The sequence below is a fragment of the Musa acuminata genome, chromosome BXJ3-10 (assembly GCF_036884655.1).
Source record: "Musa acuminata AAA Group cultivar baxijiao chromosome BXJ3-10, Cavendish_Baxijiao_AAA, whole genome shotgun sequence".
Taxonomy (NCBI): domain Eukaryota; kingdom Viridiplantae; phylum Streptophyta; class Magnoliopsida; order Zingiberales; family Musaceae; genus Musa; species Musa acuminata.
The window spans coordinates 22,315,240-22,337,886 of record NC_088358.1 but is presented as its reverse complement, the minus strand read 5'-3'; the positions used below and the strand labels follow the sequence as shown (position 1 = coordinate 22,337,886).

General features: G+C 35.9%; 1 protein-coding gene across 1 annotated transcript; it reads right to left on the bottom strand.

The window, feature by feature from the left end:
* Positions 1-617: 617 nt before the first annotated feature.
* On the bottom strand, positions 618-22,585 carry LOC104000411 (uncharacterized). The gene is made up of 15 exons (XM_065171918.1): positions 22,426-22,585; positions 22,141-22,311; positions 21,868-21,949; positions 21,658-21,765; positions 21,420-21,504; positions 18,406-18,460; positions 16,285-16,683; positions 14,335-14,394; positions 11,079-11,177; positions 10,891-11,001; positions 7,989-8,060; positions 7,760-7,876; positions 5,024-5,173; positions 2,609-2,709; positions 618-1,117 (listed from the first exon to the last, which is right to left on the bottom strand). The coding sequence occupies exons 1-15, from the start codon at positions 22,489-22,491 to the stop codon at positions 790-792; spliced, it is 2,004 nt and encodes a 667-aa protein (XP_065027990.1). The 5' UTR covers positions 22,492-22,585; the 3' UTR covers positions 618-789.
* Positions 22,586-22,647: the final 62 nt, after the last annotated feature.

Below are 22,647 nucleotides of genomic sequence, written 5' to 3'. Positions count from 1 at the left end.
AATTCATATCAGATAAAGTGGAGTGGAAAACATGCATGATGCGAGTGGCGGCTGGATTTGCTTTACCAGGTCTTCGAAGGCGACCAAAGCTCGTCTCATTCCGCATTTGATACTAAGTAGAACAAGTATATGCAAAAGACAAAATGAAAAATGTTTTATTTTACCAGTTAATGATGCTTGAGAAAATAGGTTGGTTAGATGAATTTTTTTTTTTTACTCTCATATATATATAATATCCTTTTACAGGAACTGTTCCAATATTTTTCCTTTTTTATTTTGTATTGTCTGGCTTGTAGACTACTTCTCGACTTTGGTATAAAAAATGAGAAAAATATACTTTTTCATAAAACTCAGAGAAAATGTATTAAAATATATAATTAGATTTATGAACTTTAAAAATAATCTTATGAAATATTTCCAAAGCTCAAAAGAGGATGTGGAAGAATATAAATCACAAATTAGTGCACGAAGAATATACACCATATACCTATGTCAGGAACAACTTCTGATCAATCACAAATCATTGCAAGGCGATACAAGGAAGGGTACAAGAGAAAATGACGACTTCCATCAAAATATTTACACTAGAAAGTTGCCAAGATGCTTACGAAACACGATGAATCAACACTCACTTTAAGAGGCCAGCAATATATTGAAGCATGAATTCCAAAGATATTCATTTACATTGTGTTTTGTTCCGTGCTAAAAGCATCTCAACATATGGGAACAACCGGAATTATCAATTAAAGCAATATGAGTTGTGTTTAATTCGTTGGGGAGCAAGATGTTCTACAGAACTTCGTCTTCCTGGGGGTAAAGTCCCATGTCTGGCTCAATAGGCAAGGATGGGGGAGTCCCTGGTGGAATGCAAGCAGCTCCATTCTCTCCGGCACAGATGCATAAAGCCTCTGCCTCCCTTATAGTCCAATCAAGATCAATATTACCACTTAGTTCATTAATAAATTTCAAGAGGGTATCAAAGTCCATCTGTTCGCCCATAATTTTCTTTCGGTGACTTTTCAGAATTGCAACACACATGTACAAGTGGAGGTGCTCTGACAAATAATGTGTCCACAAGACCTCCCACAAATGCATAACCTGATCGTATTCAAATTCCCTACAGTTGAAAACCAACAAATAGGTGGACTCAAACAATATCATACATTTTCAATAGGTATCACATAAAAGTTGAGACAAAACTTAAGCACCATCTTTTCCAAATAAATTCAAAAACTAAGCAAACCACAATAAGGAAAATACAGCTTAAATTGATTAAACAAAAATCATGTCCTTCGTTGCATAATCAAAAGTATCATGCACATAACTTTAAAGTTGCAAATATCATAGATCACCCTCTAAACTTGAGAAATTCATGACTACGCTTCCAGTTTAAAATTTTGCATGGGTATATATGATATGGTTTATATTAAATTTTGTTAACTTGTATATTGACATTCATGAATTTACAACTGCACGCATGCATCTATTTTGACATATTCTAAAGGTTATATATAAAATTGTAACCAAAAGAATTTGGTGAGTTTCACACTCCAAAACCCAAATTTGACAGTCTTAAGGAACAAAAGGAAAGTGTGACACAAAGTGTAGGTATGTTAAGCCATTTCCTAAAACCAAGAAAACATTAAAAAGAACTGTCCTCTTATGATATCTAATGTGCTCAAGCTTCAGCTTCCCCTAGACAATAACAAAATTTGGTACAGCTCACACTCCAAACAACAAATCTAACAAAAAAAGGCACATCGGAAGATGCTGAACTATGTGAAGTAATTTTCAGCTCCAAGAATTTAACTCAGCATTAGTAATAATTTTCAGCTCCAAGAAATTAACTCATCATATTTTAGTACTCAGATTTCAACTTCCAAGCCTCTCAAACAAAGATTTAACAAGATGGAAGTTGTCTGCAAGTGACAAGTTCTTTGTAGTTTACATTATAAATACCAAGGGACAAATAGCCTTGTCTTGTGACTGAGGTGAACTGAGCAGCTGATACAATAAAAACAGCAAGGAAGCTCACCGTTAACTCTCTGGCAAAAGATACCAAATACTGCTCAAATGGACATTGTCTGTGCAGAAAATTACAACACTTTCTTCTGTTCTATCATATAGATGCATTATTTATTCCAAAACCTATGTAAAACTAAAATATTTCAAGCGTTTGGTCCAGCTTGACTGAAACTTAACTCCGTGAATAATTTGACTAAATTCAGTCATGCTTAAGTTTTTGTTTCGAGTTTATTTTCTTCAATCAATTATTGTGATGGGCAAAAAACTTACCAAACATCTCATCAATAAGCAGTTGAAAATGTTTTGCCAGATGAAGATCCATATGTGACCCTTTCAGCAGAGCATTGGTTACAATTTGACTCCATTCTCAGAAGTCCCATAAAAAGCTACTAAAACCAGCAAAATCTTAAAAAAAAAAAAAGCTCCAAAGGAAGGAAAAAAGTGAACTGAAAAGTGATGCATTAAATTGGGCAATGGTTTATGCAACAAAACATAAAGGTATCATGCATAAGAACTACCACACTCCATCAGGAAGTTGCATTGATATTAAGCATTACACTTAAATTGTACATAAAAAAATTACCTTTTGAACTGTATAAGAATCCAGCGGAAACAAAAGAAGTAATTCAAACAATCTGTCTGCTTAAAGTAGTTATGCAAAGGGCTGTCTAGAATTTCCACCAGCTGAAAAAGGCAAAAAACATGATTCATCAGAACAGAAGTATGTTAAGTTTCATATTATAATAATTTTTTTCCAAGGTAAAATAAGTCTGTAAAGGTGCAGAAGGATCTTGAATTAAGCAAATGATGTATATAATATCTCTGGGATAAAAGACGAGAGAAAAGGGAGAAACTGCAAGTATTGATGCAAAATAGGTGAAAAGAAATTTTCACTCATCATCAAATAACATTTGGCCAATCCAAAACCCACCCAAACCATCCGAAGACAGGGGTCTGAGATGCTGCACCAATCAACTAAGTACCAACAGGAAGTATTCTAGAATGATGTGGATATGATAATCAATTTAGCAAAACACTGAAGCTTACCCAAGATACAGTCGAGGATTAAATTATCACATAATATGCAGGTAGGCCAGTGGCATGAGAAGCACGCATGGCACTTACCAGGATGTACCATAGCCATATAGTACATACCAAGGACAATGTAAGGTTTCTATTTCAGCTTGCAAGAGAACAGCATCTTTAAATTTTACATTACTTATACACTAATTTAAATTTGACAAACTTAATTTATATTAATATACTATATCTTATATCCTACAACTTCTGCACATGGGCACAACATGTAGCTTGCATAAATACATATAACAACAATAACCCCTAGGTCTTGAATCCCTGGGGCCCACTACATGTATCTTTTTACGCCATTGAACTAAACTAAGAGCAAGATTACAAGGAAAAGTAAGAGCTACCAATCATTTTAGGTTTCCTTAAAGTTCCTTTTATCTATCTTCCTTGCACCACCACGACTAATTTACTCACCATGTGCTGCATATAAAAGTGCAGCCAGAGGTTCTCTGACACATCCATACAACCTTAAATGATTATCCCATTGTAAACACACTCATATCCATCCATAATTGTTTGCAAATGTAAATATTTCTTATTCATCTCAGTGACACTAACCTTTTGCATGCATCATTCCTAACTGCTTAACATTTTAATTTATAAATCACAATAGAACAATGGGCCCAAAAACATCACACAATACTATCAATGTATATAACTTGCAATTGAACTGCTTGTGTGCAGCCAGAATTTGAGGTCAACTCCCAATCCATTAAGGTTCTCAAAGTTAGGTTTTATGCTAACTTCAACCAGATGCATCTTAAAGTCTGTGCAAAAGATATGAACAAGAAAAGCCTACTAAAAAGCCATGAGACTAACTGGGTGATTGTTACAACCTATCTTTAAAGGTATTGGCTTCAAACACATATACTATTTTGTATACATCAATTCTTAGGGCATATTTAGTGTGCTTGGTTAATTAAACAATGGAATGGTTTATGACATCATAACATAAGACTACTGGAAAATATTACACAAAATTGTAATTCCTATATCGGTGCCAATAGGCCCTCTAATCGCCCTCACCAAATCTATGTAGCTTTAGGTTTACTTGGTGGGATTGTATGGATTTTTTGAAACTCGATATATATTAAATTACTAGGCAAACATGACTTGATTTTAACTGAGTTATGCTGGACCAATAAATACCACTAGTAATGGTTCGAGCAGTTTTGCAATCCAGGATGCCAAGATTCACAAAAAATATTAGAATCAAAGCATCCCAGATTACTAATTTCCTCTCTTCACACCCACTGTTTTGAGTGGACAATCACGGCAGCCCTTCAAATATCTGACAGCATCATGTCAACAACAAATAACAACTCAATGAGTCCAAACCACATTACAAGATAATGATAGAAAACAAAAAATGTCCACAAAAGAATCATCCAAAAGAAAACCAAATCAAGAGAGCTACTTAGTTCAGCTGAGAGCCTAAGTAAGCTCCACTGAAAGCCTGAAACCAACAAGTGCAAAGATGTGCATTAATTAATTTTCTGAAACTCAACTAACCGTTAGGGTCCACTAGAGAACAAAATCTAATGCAAGTTTCTGTTAAGCATTTTAAGAACACAAACACAAAAGCCAGACAAATGGTACCAACAGAGACTGCATTGCTGGTACATACCATGTGTACTGCATGGTGCATACCAATACACATGATTAGTCCTTGGTAAAATGAACAACATAACAGCAACCACCGAGCTGATCACAAACACACAGCAGGGAGTGACCTAAGTACGATCAGAATATGATGATCTCATGGACCAGTATTGAATTTAAATTTCAGAGTCAAAAGTCCAAACATCTTCAAATACTAAAATAAGAATCAATTTACAGGCATTATTTAAAATGATAAGAGTATGAAACAGTCAGTAGCCTATGCCATTATTGAAGTCAAATCAAATACCTTAGACAATGCGAAGAGTTGGGAATGCATGCCACTCTGATCACGGTTAAAATTGGGCCCGAGACGCTCCATCAGTGCTACGAAACACCAAAAGGACTCGGCCTCATCCTTCATAACATATAATATTGGTGACAAAAAATCACTCATCCCCTATAAGCCAGCACACAATAAAGATTCTCCAGTTAGAAAAAAGGACACATAAAAGTAAAGAATCTACAAATTGACAGCTTTCAATCAACTAGGGGCAACAAATAAAAGGAATCAAGCAAGAAAATAAGCATATCTAGAATAAACATAAATAAAAAATCACATAGATGTTTCATACATACACCACATTCAACAAAATATAAGTACACATTTTCCGATTGTACCAGGGGATAATATATCCTTAAGCACAAGTTCATAAAAATACAGTGACAGCTAGAGAATGGGAGGAACTTTAAAATATTGTTAAAATCTATAGTTGCCCTTCACCATATGCTGCCTCAACAGAACATAAAATTGCATCTTATAGAACCATCATTATATTTAGTAAGAAAACAAAAGGTGGTTTAAATGAAGTAGATGAATTTGCTTGTATCAAGGAAAATTGCAACCAGGGTTTAAAATCTAGGTTTAATACTAATACCAATTGATGGTCAGACCGATACATAAGGATCCATGTACAACACTCGGCATGGGTCGGTACCTTCCAGACAAGAATGAAAGTGAGAGAGAAAAGCAAGGAGAGAGAAGAGGAAAGGAGGCAGGGGAGGAGGCGGAGGAGCTGGTGATCCAAATGAAGCAATGATGAAAGAGCAAGGAGGTGGAGGCAGAGGAGGGGAGAAAGAAGAGCACATGAGAGAGAAAAAGAAAGAGTGTGTGAGAGAGAAAGAGAGAAAGAAAATAAAAAATAAAACAAAAAATAAAAAGGAAAAAAAGTGCAAACAGCTACTAAAAAGATAAAAAATTATTGGTACTTATGTTGGGTTGTAAGCTTACTCTCCCATAAATAATGAGATTATAGAATGATACAGCATAAGCCAGACAACAAAATCAGATATAATCGCTCAGTCCACCTCTTGTTTAGTTTGCAACCTATAAAGTATGACCTGTACCAACCATTATGGGCGGTATTTAAATATTGCTTTCAACTACTCTTGTCACCTCAACTTTTTCTCTTATTTACTAATCAAAATACATGTACACACAATTTAGCACACATTCCTTCCTTAATTTTTGTCGCACACCTAGATGCTAATTTTCTTGATAGTCAGGTTTGTCACTGATAAAATCAGTAGGTGAGCTTATAGGAAACTACAGCATATATCAGACAAGATTGGATAAAATTGCTCAGCCTGCATCCCATTTACTAGCTATCAGACCTATAAAGTCTGACCTATACCAACAGTCAAGCAGTATTTAAAACCTTTCCTTCAACTACTGCTGTCATCTGTTCACTCATTTGCTAATCAAAGTACAAACACATTCCTTCTTTATTTTTTCCACCACCTAGATGCTTATTTTCTTAATAGTTAGGATTGCCATGGACATTCTCCTTGCCAAACTAAAATCTAACAAGATTGTTTCTTCAATTACACTAAGACACAACGGAATAGGGCCACAAGTATCACTGTCCACCTAGAAATAAAGCTACCATATCCTGTAAATTGACCATAGTAAAAGGACAAACACATGTTTTTGAAAAGAATATAATTTCTTCCATCATATAACTTTTTATGCAAACACCTTAGCACACCATTGTGCTTAAATGGATTTGAACCAGATTTGAACCACACATGTACACCATTGTGCAGACGAGGTGATGAAGGAGACCGCCTCTTCCGTTGCTCTAGCTGCCACCTAGCCATTACCTCCTGGATCGGGATCATCGAGGGAGGGCGGCATCGGATCGGGGACGCATCGAGGTTCTCATGATTCTCCCTCTTCTTCGAACACTCTCTCTTTCTTCTTCCTTCTCCCTCGACGCTTCTTCTTCCCTCGTCGCAGCCAGGCTGATACCGCCCGATAACGGGTGGTCACGATCAAAATCAACCGTTACCGACCTATTTTAGGCGGTAACGATTGAAATTTCAACAATTACCGTTCGATACAACCTCGTATTGTCTGATACAGGGCTATATCAAGCGTTTCGCCCAGTAGCGGGCAGTTCGCATATCGGTCTGCCAGTACTACCTGGCACGAGCGATACCATTCGAAATTTAGAACCTTGGTTTATTGTATAATATAGATGAACAAAATGATGTGTTAAGATAATCAAGATGTTATGAAACAATGGCTCAAGAACTCATTGGCCAAACCACATTGAAAATTTTGAGGGGTCCCATGACTGAACCTTGATAGGTACAAATAAATAACCTGTGGAAGGATAGGAATACAGAGAGAGCAACAAAAAGATAAGATAGCCAGAACTGATTTGCACCATATGCACGGATAGATACCAAAAAGCGAAGGTACATTCCAAATAAATCTATAATGGCCATTTAATTAAGAAAAAATGCAATTAAAATATTTGCAACTCAATAGACCTTTAGTATCAAATACAAAGCTACCTACCAAAAATGTAACAGTAGGACATTAAATATACCAGTTTTATATGTACCCAATGCAAACTGAAAAGATGCAGCTAATCATATAAGACATTGAAAGAGTAAAAAGTTTTATATGTGAATTAATTGTTCGAATCAAGCAACTGTAGCATTAGCATTTAAAAAATTACAACAGTATTACTTTTACCTGACAGTAACCCAGGTCAAAATTGTAGAAAGAGTAAGTCAATAGTATATCACGCAAAATTGTTACATTTGGATTGTCATCCCCTTCGTAGTAAGCAACAGATCTGTCTGTTCTCACCTTGCCAATGTCAATAACAGTTCATCAGTATAAGAAAGCTGAACATACACTAACTTCTATGTAAAACTAATTCAAGTATTTGCTGAGCATAAGAATGGATCATTATTTTTACCACATCCTTATCAATAAGGCCTTTCCGTTCCCTGAATTTTGTAAATCTTTTAGCTTGCACAGCTGAGATACTCTGCACATGTACAAATAAAATTGTCCTAAAAAGTTATAAATAAATCAGTAAGAACCATGTAAAAAACTTGAACAAGTTAGTAATGTTCCAATGAGACATGCAATCATGTTGCTTCTATATAAGAAAGAGATAACCTAACTACCTAAGCTTCATCACAACAAAATCTTTATCAGACAAAATGCAAGATGATATCATATGTTGCCAAATTTGGCTAGTTTATGTCTAAATCTAGATTAAAATCATCAGCAATTTTATGAAATAAAAAAACAATTTATAGTTATTCCAGATTATTCTTGATGGTTCAGAATACATAAATTAATCCAGCCTACTTATAGTTATGAAGCAAGCACTTAGGAGTTAGGATTAGCAACCAGTAAACTGTACAGCATGCTAATCTTAGGAGTTGCACCAACCCATAATAAAACTATCAATTAGCTTAGACAGTATGCATTTTCGAAAGAAGGGTATTAAAATGATGTTGGGCATGGTTTGCAATACTGTACCATACCGCTTGGTATGAACGGTACATACTGGCCCAATAGAGGACCGGTATGGGTGATACATTAGTACACCTTAATGTACCATGTGTTAGTACGCTCGGTACAGCTCGGTACATACCATACCGATAGTTGATCAGTACATCAATACGGTGCGGTATTCAGAATCTTGATATTGGAATAGATAAGAGCTCCCGTTGGCACCATTTTTTGAAGCTCTGATCCAAATTGAATGGGATGGAGAGGGAGGATCTGCCTTCTTATATTAAATTTTATTAAATTTACCAAATCCGAATTTATTAAATTCGGATATATTAAATTTGGGCAGGTAGGATATAGCTGAAATAGTTGGAAAATGCTAATAATTTTTTTTTAATGTTAATACATTTTCCAGCTATATCCTATTAGCAATGACATTTTATGGTTCTTTGTTTGACATTTTGGATCCTCCCTCTCCAAGGTAGATCCCCCCTTGCCATAGTAAATTTCTCAAAGTGTGTCCGGATAGCCCAAAGCCTCGATAGTTAGCTCTAGGTCTTCTAGTCAAAAAAACAACATTGACAGAGACATATAGGTGCACTAGTACATGGTGGGGATTGCAACTTTCCATGAGTTTCTCATTTTTCACTCAATGATGGAACTTTGCCTTTTTTTTTTTTTTTTTGAGGATCGACGAATCAAATGATATTGTTGTTTCAATTTCTGCAGCTACTTCTCCCTATGAATCAAACTTTCTCTTGCCACAATATAATGTTCAGTTCCTATTATTATTAATGATACAGTTCGGATCCTAGATTTGGTAAATTTAATAAATTCGGATTTGGAAAATGTATTAGCATTTTCCAGCTATATCCTATTATCCTACCTGGGCATTCAGATTATATTTGGAAAATATAATATGCCTAGCATTTGGATTTGGGCACATAAGATATAGCTGAAATAGCTACAAAATGTCAAACAAAGAACCATAAACCTGTTCATGCAGTTCGAATAAACACTATCAGCTAGTCAACTTCACAAGAATAAATCATGGCACCAAGGAAATTACATGAGTATGCCTAGCAAGGATCTGAATATTGCTCCGAAAACATTTTTACAAACCTATCAGACCACTATGGTACCAGCATAGGGGGCAGCCAAACGCATACTGCCAGGTATCACTGAATTAAATAATTAAAAGATATAAATGAACTGATATATACTGGTGTTGAGCTATACATGATTATCTTCCGATACGAGTATGTGGTCAGACCGGAAATACTGCCCAATACATATGCTCTGACTGGTGTTTCAAATCTCAACAGCTAGTAACAAACAGGTTTGTGGACAATGGGTTACAAGGATCCCTCATAAAATCTTTTTTTCTTTTTTAAGTCCATCAGACTAGTTCCTTTATTTAACCAATCAACTGAAGTAACTAAAAGAACCTGTTGGAGCTAAGGATTTAATCCATTAACTTACGCCATTTAATGACACAACCAAGGAGGGGAAAGGAATGGAATGTATTTGAAGGGCATTGACAATTTTTTAAGTTTGAGTTACTACCAGAGAACTTTTCCTCTTTAGAGGGTTACCAACAGCTAAAAGGAATCTGATTTTCAGTTTTTTTTTTTTTTCATTCTCTTTCTTCCAATTTTTCTTTTGATCCTTTTATGCTGGCAAGTTAGTGAAGACACAGCTTTAACTATGCCATGCAGATAGCAATTCATTGTAATTTGTTAGTATCACAAGCCATTCCTGAATGAAGAAAATCCTAGGTCCCAAGAGCGAATAATTTATCTGAGCATAATTTTCCATGTGGGCAAAAATCTCTTAATATCATAATCAATCAATAACATAAGTCAAAATGTTATAAGTATCTAATGTAAAAACGTAGCTTTCATATTCAATATAATGACAGAAATGGCAATGGAAATTACAGATCAGTTTCTCTTCTAGAGTGCTATCTTGTATCTATATAAATGACCAGTGATAATAGTGTTGCTACTTGTTATCTGTCAGATAAAGGATTTCAATGTTAACAAAAAAAACAACAAACAAAGAGTACTACAAAAGTTTGGATTAAATTATTTCTAAATATAAAGTTTTCCATAAAGAAACAGATGCAGTTCTAAGTGGAACAGTAGTATCTCCTCAGGTTCCAAGGATGCTCTGGCTGATTCCACAATCAGCAAGACCAGGAAAAGGAATCATTGAATTGGATAATGTGCACAAATTTCGATAACAAAGAAGCATACAAACATCTGCCGGATGGATATGAAGGAAAACAAATTATGGGAAAAGATTTTCCTCAGAAACTAAACATCAATAAGGTAGGTAACAGCATGGCGCACCTGCCACTGGGATTTTATAACTTCATACTCGGATTTCTTAACTGAAGTAAGATATTCTCTCTCAGCATATGTTGAATCATATTCATGGTATCCCAGCAAGAATTTCCATACCTGCACTTCAATTCTAAATGCAATGCCCAGAAATTCATAAGCAGCTACAGTATTCAAGTTGAAGCTCATTTACAAACCTCTTTTCGTATATTCTGATCAACTCCACCATAAAATATTCTCTCTCTTAATGCTTTTGAATCAAGAATCCGTCCTTCAGAATCCAAAAAAGCAGCCCACTGCCACAAGAACCTAAAGATTAGTAATAGAATGAACCTCATATAGCAAATACTATAACATGTATTAAAACAAATTACCCATACAAATTTGGGCAATAATCCAAAACAAAAAAACTTACGCATGACAAATGCCATGTAGTATTTACATCATAGAATGTATTTCCTAGTGACAGAATAATAAAGACTGCAACTACATCCAGCATATAAGAAGTTACAAGTAATATCCCAAATTAGTTTGTAAATATACAACGATGTGAATATACAAACTTCGAGAACCACATCAAGCCTGGATTAGCACTTTAGTGGAATCAAGTGATAAGCATGTTCTGAAATATCAAATTCCAAGAATTTGTTTTGGAAGTGGGCTAAATATCTGGATTTCCAAACCTTAACACAAGCAGGATACTGAAAAGGGGATTTCAGGCATCACCTGAAGAAAAACTATTTAGAACCTGTGGAAAGAGGACTCCCCATTGTGAAAATAATCAGTATGGAACTTTGGCAGTTAACAGGTTTCAATCATGCCTATAATCTGTGGTAGGTAATCCCAATCATGGTGCACGTATACCCCAACTTGGGGTGGCTAATACCAAGCTCAGAAATGCAGTTTTGACATATCTTGGCCCATTATGGCCAATTTTTTTATCTGCCTAGTTTATTACGATCATACTTTGTTTTCCACACAACTTGCATTTCTGTCTAGGACTGCATAGATGGTCTTGGTGGACGTGCAAGTTTTGGTTTAAGCCAAAGCCACAGATATTAGCTAGAAACAATATGAAAAGATAAAATGTTTACTTGACTAGTTCAGCATAAAAGTCATGTATCTGACCAATTATTCTAGAGTACTCAGAATCTTAGACCAATTATTCTAAAGCAAGGACGGATGTACTGACCGAAACAGTATGGTACAGCCAGTATGTCTCCGTCCAGGCATGAGCTGATACACAGACCACCCCGTTTCAGGTGGTCCGATTAAAATAATAAAAAAATCAGAAAAGTGGTGGGCCCCTATGTAACTTGGCATTAAAAAAAAAAAAAAAAAACTTAGGGCTCACGAATGTGAGCCCTCTTCTCGCATACGATGCCGCTGCAACTGCCTCACCACTGATGCTTCAACACTGTTGCTTCTTCTCCTCCTCTTCTTTCTTCTTCTTCCTTTTTTTTTCTTCCTCCTCTACCGCGTTCTCTTCTTCCTTCTTCCTTCCTCCTTCCTGTATTCCTCCACCGCTCCTTCCTCTTCTCCCTCTTTTCCTTCCTGATCAAAACACTCATACGCACCAGCGTACCATGTGTCAGTACATCGGTACTGACTGGTACGTACCAGTCCACCAGATCACCAAGACAGGTTGGGTACCCGAAACAGCGAACCTTGTTCTAAAGTATTCAGAATCTTAGTTAAGTGAGGGGATGCAGGCACCAGTACTCTTTTGGATAGGCAAGCTTTACAGCCATTACGGCTCATTCTTAATTTGTTATCTCTTTCTTTTTCATGCAATAAGATCTGCGAAGCTAGTTTGATTTTTCTAGTTAATAATTACTGGGACTTAGGAGGTTCTCTTCCTAGAATTGCTTCACCTGAATGACCACATTTGGCCAAAGCACCACATGTAGTGATATCCTCCATCAAAAACAGAAACATAACGATTCTTCTAAAAGGTTAACTTTTAATAAATGACTGGTCTAGGCTTCTTAACAAATTCCACATAGTTATGATGCTGAGCCCTTTCCTCTGGAAATCAAGTTTCCCTAAAGCTTTCAAGAGAAATGGCAGATCATCAATTGGTATTTCGATCCATGAGGCTTCATTTCACCTATAAAAATTATAATAAGCATTGTCTATCAGTAGGATAAATATCGTCATCTTCTACCTCATGACCTGACAGGACCCTTCTTGGGATTGAATGACCATGGAGGAAGATAAGATTGGGTTGTGCTACTAATCTTGTTCATGGCAATTGTTGAGTCATTGACCACAACAATGCTAGCTTGGTTAGATGGATTGTCGTTCATGCATGGTGGAATAAATTGTAGAAGTATTCTTGCTCTAGTAGGGCTGGCCACATTGTGGAAGCAGCACTCAACTTCTTTTTCCCTCAACTACCCTGCCCGTTTCTATAGATCTAGAAGAATATGATATAAGGAGTAAATCGGCCCATTTTTTCACATAGAAGTCCAATGAAAACCTTGGCATCACCATTGGATTTTAATCTGACATGTCAAAACAGACAATTGCTTTAATCTTGTCCTACTTGCAATTTTGCAATTTGAGAGTTGTTCTTCGCAAACTAATTTTCAATCCTTACAAATTAGTTGTTAAATTTAGTCATTGTCAACATCATCATCTACTTGAAATCACCTCCTTTAACTTTAAGCATCAATGGAGGATTGTGATGACTATATGTTAGGTGGTATAGACTATAGATCATCTTCAGCCTCCTTTAAAAGTTTAAATGCCACCTCACTTTGAGGAAAGGTGGTTACCTTCTAGATATTTATGGAAGAAAAAGATCAAGAAAAGAATTTAAATAAGAGAAAAGAAAAGAGGAGAGATTGGAGGGGAACTTAGAAGGTTTATTTTTGTTATAAAGTTCAAATGTGTAACACCAATGGGCACCAACCATGCATGTAAAGGCCACTTGGACCTCAGTGTTGTCTAAACTAGATGGAACCTCAAAAATTGTCACACCAACATATCTCTCAAGCATGCTGTCGTGCTTTTACACAAATCTAAACTTCATGACACAACTAAAAGTCTAAAACCTAAACAAGCCCTAGGTTACAACATATGCAAATCACTAGCCAAATGACACATTGATTATGCTAATTTCTCCCATATTCAACATTCTCTACCACATGGCCCTTAAGCTCAAAGAGATTTAAAAGTAAACAGGCTCACATGACAGTTGAGAGACAAGGAATGAGGACTGATGTATTAAATAAAAACAATCCTCCAAGTTTGTTTGGCAAACTTGGAACAAAATTCACATACACATTATAAACATATGCCTAAAAAAACAACAATTTAATAATTTACGCTCTGCAAACAATACCATTTTCAATAAAAAGTATAGTGAAACCAAAAGGAACTTGTCAGATAGTCAGCAAAGAGACCACCAGAATGGGACCGACAGAAGAATATACTAGAAGAACATACCTCTTCAAGACATAAGGGGTGCATTCTTTGTTTTCCCCAAACTAGAGGTAACTTCTCAAACTGCAAAGAGATAAATGAATCATGAAAGAAAACTAAAAATAATCAGCTACCACACTGTAGTAAAGAAAAAAGGAAAAAGAGCATGATTTGGCTCTAAACCAGCCATGAAACCAAAATGTTAAAAGTTAAAATCATATTGAAGTACAAAACTGACAAAGAAGCTGCAGTAGATACTATATACTAAGAAGCACGGATACGGACACAGGACAAAGACATGACGACATGCCATTTTTAAAAAAATTAGGACACATGTATTTTATATATATATATATATATATATATATATATATATATATATATATATATATATATATATATATATATATATATATTCAATTAACATAAGTTTTTATAGTATTTATACTTAAATTTTATAAACTCAGTAATTTTAACAAATAAATATCAACATACAAGTTAAAATAATTAAAATCATATAAATTTAAGTATCCAAAATAAAGGTTGAGTACATCAAATAATATTTAGCAATCTCTAGACCAAGGTTCGTAATACCGTACCATACCGGTATTTTGACCTGGGCTCGGTATCGGTACGGTACGGTGTACCGAGCGGTACACCCCGGTGCACTACAGTGCATTGTTACAGTATACTGGTGCATTGTTACTGCTACAGTGCATTGTTACAGTATACTGGTGCATTGTACTGCTACTATAACAGTGCACTATAATAGTGCACCATACTGCTGCACTGCTACAGTGCTACAGTGCACTGCTACAGTCAGACCAGTACTGGGCGGTCCACGTACCGTTGGCCTGTCGGACCGGTACATACGGCCCATACCGAGCGGTACGATTCGGTATGGCAGACCTTGCTCTAGACATAATTGATATATGTTTCCTTGCGACAATCTCCATATTTCTTTTCCTGTGAAGTATATGACCCTCACGTGAGGGCCACATGAATACAAAGTCACAAACGAGTGTCTGACGCATGTGTCCATGTGTTTGACATGTGTCGGACATGTACTCATCCACCAAAAGCACGTGCCCGTGCTTCTTAGGCTATATACTTCATAAACCTGAGGATGCATCTTATCGGATATCCAAAATCATCATCCACCTTCTCACCAAAGGGAAAAGCTCATCTAGATCCAACAAAGAGCGTGCCATGGAACACCATACTTACTAGGCTTTGGGAAGTACAAGGACCTTGCCTAGGTGTACTCCCAGGATGCAGTTTTGATTAGATGGCTAAAAGTGATTAACCTTGCTATAGCAGCCTATAAATCCTGCATGGACACCTTTGTGGGTGCCTGTTGTAGGAAGTCAACAGAAAACAAGGAGAACTCCACTGGGATATCAAGTCAATGCAAAAAATTGTTTAGGTGCACAACCTACGGGAAATTGAATATAAGCCAGATGATGGTTCCAGCATAGTCCCATGGTTTTAGTATCTCTCCGAAGGGGAATCCAGTCGTAAACACCATGACATGTACATTAACCATGACCAACTCATGATCAACGAAGAAAGAACACAGAAGTGGTGACCCCTTGTTATACATACCCTTGGATTAGGTTCAGTTTAAATACCATAGGCAGTAACCTAAAACTGCACCAATAAAAGCTAATAATAAGCTATTCTGCATTCCTTAAACTAGACTGAGAATGTCTTCCAGGCTTTCCTAGAGCTTCGAGGATACTCAACATGGAATTTTTGTCTTAAGTTTCATCCACAACATTAATATAAATGAAAAGGCATGTAATGAAATGAACTACAACAATGCAAAGATTTTGCACAATAATTAAACTATCAAATAGAAAACTATAAATATTGCCTCCAATAGCAGAACACTTAAAAACTACCTACCAATTAATTTGCATGGAATCTGTCAAAATATGAAATATTAAGATAGACCAAGCTGCATTTATTTACCTCCAAAGGATCTGAGGCCACTGGAATCACATTGGAATCTTTTTTCTTGTCATCAGATGTACTAATTGGCTTAAGAGAGCCATAATCAGTTTGCTGCTTTTTCTCATAGGCATTAAGGCCATCATTATGACTTTCACGGAACAGATGAGAGGTTGTCTCACGGGCAAATTTAGTAACTAGTGAAAATTTCTCCAGAACTTGGATAGAGATATCTCGAGCAGGATCATGAAATTTTTTTTGCCGAGCAGAATACTCAGAGGTGCTCGCAGTTGCATCATATGAGGCTCCATTTAGTCTTTCTGAATCATCGAATGAAGAACTGGAAAGGTCTGATCTGTGTCGAGATGCTCTATTTGCAACAGACACAACCCTTGGCAGCTCCAGGGATGACAGGGTTCTCTGTAACAAGGAACAATATTTAGGTACAAGACATACCAACAAGATTATTGGCGTTCACTGCAAAAGCAAAGCAAAGTATAAATCCAACATATTTCCTTTCAGTTATCCAGCATCTTTCCAAATAAGTGCAAGGAGTTAAACAGGTTCTGACTATATGGAAGTTACCATTTTGTCAAAACCAAGTACATGAATTCCAATATTACAATAAGGTGATCTTTGTGCAATAGAAAACTGACTCTACAGATAAAAAATGTTAGCTGTAATACTGCATCATGTGATTGTGACAGACTCATCCAAATGGGCAAGCCTATACACAGTGCCTAAGCCTATACGTCAAGGTTTGATATTGAATAGCAAAACATAAACTTTTTCCTCCACATAATCAACACAAATAACCAGAAGAGAGCAGTCAGCTCCAACTCATTTAATTATATAACAAATTCCATTTAACTCTAAACTCTATAGTTTCTCTAAACATACTGGAACCAAGCACAAAGCATTTATATAACTTAAGCTATGTAGAATAATGGAAAAAATGATGAAACTAAAAAGCAAATATCTCATACTTCAGATGCGTGCATTGTTATGAACAATAATATGTTACAATACATCTAATATTACAATTTACAGCTTTCAATATAACCATTTTGTAGAGAAGTGGCCAAGAAGGAGACAGTTGCAAAGAATAACAGCAGGGGAGGAGGAGGTGGTAGAGAAGAGGAGTGAAGAAGGCGGCAAAGAAGAGGAGTGAGCAGCCATGGGTGATAACAATAGAGGAGGATTAGAATGCAGCAACAAAGGAAGAAAGCAAAGATGAGGTGAGGAGTATCATGGGCGTGTGGCATGACATGAGAGGTGAAGAGGGGGAAGAGGTCACGAAGGAAGATCAAGGAGGCAGTGGCAACAGAGGCAGACGATCAGCAAGGAGTATCACGGTTGTGCTGCTGGCAGCATTGGGAGAGGTCACTAGAGGCACGGGCACAATGTATGCAACAAATTTTAGGGTTATTACATCTAGAGCAATTACTTTTAGAGTTAAAAATTAAAAAAGACTTACCGCCCTATCCAAGCCCTATACGGCCTGTCGGCCACTATCCGGAAGTAGACGATTTGCATTTCATTCATGGACCAATATACACCGACTAACACATTCCGGTCCAGACAAAATGGCATTCCTTGACTACAAGAGCATAACAACAAGAAATGCATTCTTAAATGAATATTGGTGATACAAGTAAGATATAGACCAGGTTAGGGATTGATCATAGTATTAATGACCCACATCCATTTGATTGGGCCAAATCAGATTAAATTTAATTGATATGAAATCGGTCATGATCTCCAAGAAATTGGTTGAGATCGACTAAAATTCGATCAAGATCAGGGCATTATTGGACCAATATCAACATAACTAGCCGAGAATAATGAAAATTAATATGGTGGAAAATTTGTCAGACAGCAAGGCCCATAATAGGTTTGGATATGGTCATTTCCACTAAACCCACCTAAGAATGCAAGGATTTCCAAGTCAGACTTGCTCAATCACAATCTGGATCAATTGAGTATTGGTAAATCTTACAAATAAAGCTGTGGTGTGGCAAGTTTCAGTCATTTTGAGCTCAGCTGTTGAAGATGATAGACACAATAAATAGGTATGTTGACTGATAAAAGAATGTGTTTTTCAATACTGATCATTACGGAGAATTCAAGAGAAGAGCATACCTGAAGGGGGTCCTGAAAATCATTCACAAGAAAAACATTCGAATCATCCGCAGACCTGAATAAAGCATCTAAATTATAAGGAAACTTAGCCAAGCAGTAGCTCATTGGCATAAGACTATATTGTCATTTATGTTTCATAATGCTGCTTGTATGCTATATGAAGTACGCAAGTGCAAATCCAGTTCGCTTTTACTTTATTTTTTGTCAGGACAGTTGGCATGCTCAGCATGACATGTGATCCAAAGATACTGCTATTTGAACATTAGACATGCAACAATATCCAAGATTCTTATAGAATCCAACATAAGCCTAATTAATTAGTTATTTTTTCATCCACATGTTGCACACATGAAAAAGAAAGAGTAGCAATAAACATAATGCTACAGGATACACATAAATACATAACTAACAAGCGATACTGGATATATAAAGATCTTGTGACACTGCCATGTAGTTCTGTGTTCTCATGTTTGTCCATTTTCTTAAACAATCCATTAGATATATTGACTGCTTTCATCTATCATGGAATATGTCTATACAAATGTGTTTTTTGCAAGTAGACAGCAAAAGAATCGTTCTCAGTGACAAACAGAAAGCAAAAGGCATTAGTTTGTGGTATGACAATATCTAAATGACAAAGTCAGAACTGAATTAATATCATCAGAGGCAACTGACTTGGCCAATTTCTCATCCTTGCAGTCAATAATCAGCAAGGAACAGCTAGAATCAATCAAAATCAAATGGAGTTGACAATTTGTATTTCAGTCAATTAACATCCTCAGAAAAGAAAGAGGGGAGGAGTCAGAGGGAACACAAGATGGAATAAAACTTAAAAAAAGAAATTACTGACTAAAATAAGAAACTACTAATACTGTTTGCTTTTCGTTACAACCATTACATTTATTGTTCATAATGTCTAGTATCATGAAAATTTAAAAAAGAAAGAGTATAGTGAGTAAAAGAGGGAGGAATCTAAAGAGTAACCCTCAACCATACAAGGAAACAGGAATCTATTGAAAAGAATGAACTTGTCTCAGGATTTGAAACTACATTCATTGTTCATAATGTCTAGTATCATGTAACTTTTAAAAAAGAAAAGAGTATAGACTATAGAGAGTTAAAGATGGAGGATTCTAAAGAGTATCCCTCAACCATACAAGGAAACAGGAACCTACTGAAAAGAATGAATTTGTCTCAGGATTTAAAATTAACCTAAAATCTTCTTTCTTTATATGTTTTGTGTTACTGTTTACAGCATGCCTAGTGATTCTAGAATTGGGACCATAATAGGCTTCTCATTATCTTTAAAATTCCAAGTCAATATTTGTACAATCTTTTTTATGATATATATGGTGGTTCTTTCCAAAAATTGTAACTTTCTACAATATGATTATTATAAGTTCTGTTGATATGCATATAATAGTTATTTTGTATCAAAAATTATTTTTTTTCTTTTTTCGTTTTAATATAATTTTCTTTTCAAATTCATATATTTAAAAAAAAATAGATGCCTTATGTATTATGAAGGTAAAAAGAACTCTATAAACTTTTAACATAACGAATGTCTACTTTACCTATCTTTATTTTTTTCTCGTGTTTTGCTATTCTGTATTAGCTTTTGTAATTTACATTTTTTATGTTATTTTCTCATGGATCCTAATCCTATCAACCAAATTGGATTAGTCTCAATCATATCATCCCTAGCCAATCCTAATTGTAATATCAATATTGCAAATTATGACAACTAATTAAATGTTTAGCAGCAAACTCTGAAGCACAAAAGCTACAAAATGATTCCACATATATATGTCATATCCATGTTAACCACCAATATTAGTCAGATACTTCAAACATATTACGATGTCATTGATAAAATTGGAGTTTGATATGTTGTTGGCACATAAAAGCTTTAGAACAAAGGCCATTTTTGCTGGACAAAACTGACCAAAATTAGGCCTAGTCGTTGAATAAAATAATTGACATCAGCATGGCATAAGTAATCATTGACGCATGGTATAAGTAATCATCGGTTGGCAAAAGAATTATTATATATCATTTCCAATTTTAGATGCAGATTGGCATGATTTCATGCAACTCAGCACAAAACTCGAATCCTTAATGACATGTGGATCGTTTTCAATTATGTATTCACAAATGGTGAACAACTACAACATATCACAAGGCTTCTAGACAAATTAACAAATGACAATAACTACTTTGACAATGCTTATAGACATGTTGAATAGTGTAAATCATAGTTCTACAATTCACCTATGAGTTCATTCTGCTTTTTTTTTCCTTATCTTGATTATCTTCATGCATTATTTTTTTCATCTATATTAATAAAATAAATACAATAGAAAAAGTTTTGTGCCATGTTGAAGCAGTACCTAAATACTTCCATTATCTTTGGAAAGGCAAATTTACAACAAAATAGGAGATAAAGTAACATCAACAGGATCACATAAATAATCACATGGATGACATGCTGCACAAAGGTCTGGTACACTACTGATAGATATGATAAGATAAACAAACTTTTTAACACTAATGTATTACAAACATAAGTTGAATTATTCAAATCAGTTTAAGGACAATGGCGCACTATAATGTATGCACAAAAGTCATATGATGAAGAAATTATATTCTTTCGAAATTGTTTATTCTTCACTTTTATAATGGTCAATTTACAGGATACAATATCTTTATTTTCTATGGATGATATCATACTTGTGGCCCTATTCCTCTGTGTAATACGTCAATCAACCATCTGTTCTATGCATTGACATACACACAAGTTTGATCATCCTTAACGCAACAAGGTAGAACTAAAATGTTGCCAAAACCCTACGAATATTATCAGAACAATGAAATTGTAAATAATTTAAAAGCCTTCTAAGAGGTGATTGAAATTGTTTTACTTATAATCTTATATATAAATTAATAACTCCAGCATAAGCAAAACAACGAAGACAAAAGTTCAGGAAACAGTGATGAAAACTCAAATAACCAACCTCACAATAAAAACATGCTGCTTCAAAGTAGCAAGAAATTCCCGGACCCCACCATTGTAGAAATAAAAAGGAGGATATGCGAGGCCTGCATTTGTGCAGTCAGTCAACTTAGATATCCATATGCATACATTGGTTTCATATTTAAAATTGTCCCTACACTAGCTCGATTTATGAGTTGAAACAGATAAATAAAACAAAACATTTCAGTTCTGAGTTGAATTTTTTTATAAAAGCTCACCTGATGAAAGAACCACAATTATGTATGGCCAGCTAAGGGCAGGAGTGTGCCTTCGAATGGAATGGACATCACTTACTGGCAACGATTTGATGGTGTAGAGATTCCTATCTGAATGACAGTATACAAGATAATATAAGTTATCTAACTGCACACGAAAAACCAACAAATTTCATCCGACGATATTTCAATTGAAACAATATTTTAAAATACCCTTTTCCACTGGGATCGAACTTGATCCGTGCCCTAAAGAATCAACTGCCCCATCAGTGCTTGGCTTATAGGGTATCCAAGACTGCCAAAAGATGAGAAAAACAGCTCAAGAAAAGTAACAACATACATGCAAGAAAATATTCGAGAAATTTTTCATGTAAAACCAATTCTAATCACAAGAACGAGAGAACGCCGCTACCAAGAAAACAAACCAGACAGCGATTGAGAAACGGGACAAGACCCAATTCCAAGAAGAAGAAGAAGAAAGATTACCAAGAACAAGGAGGACCCCTGCTTGTAGAGACGCAGGCGGCCGCTGATGCGCTCGGAGGCGTACTGCGTAGGGTGGATAGCGACGTTGTCCTTCAGGTACAGGACCTCGGATCCTCCGGCCTCGCTCGCGGTGCTCTTCCCCGAATCGGTCCTCATTATGCCCCCCGGCGCCTACTCCAAGGGGAAAGTGAAAAGAAGGGAATGATCAAACGAGAACTGATCGAACAGAGGAAACAAAAGGATCGGTCGGTCGATCGATCGACCGACTGAACGATGGATAAGTACGTGATGCCGGGAGGCGGCGGCGTAGTCGGAGTCGTCGGAGAGGTCGTGTTGCTCGGTCTCGTGCATCTCGATCGCGGATGCGGCGAAGAGGAAGGGACGGATATTTGTGGAGGATTTCTTCGATAGGAAGGAAGTAGTTATTTTTAATTTTCTTTTATTGGAGTTTGTTAATAGGAAAAAATGTATATTAACTGGGGAATGTACATTCCTGCTTCGTGGCAC

Bases quoted from the DNA above. Each gene is read 5' to 3' on its own strand.
- LOC104000411 (XM_065171918.1), bottom strand. From the start codon at position 22,491: ATGCACGAGACCGAGCAACACGACCTCTCCGACGACTCCGACTACGCC. The intron at 22,312-22,425 runs GTACTTATCCAT...CCCTTGGAGTAG, and splicing joins CCGCCGCCTCCCGGCATCAC to GCGCCGGGGGGCATAATGAG. The intron at 21,766-21,867 runs GTATTTTAAAAT...ACTGTCATTCAG, and splicing joins TTCGATCCCAGTGGAAAAGG to ATAGGAATCTCTACACCATC.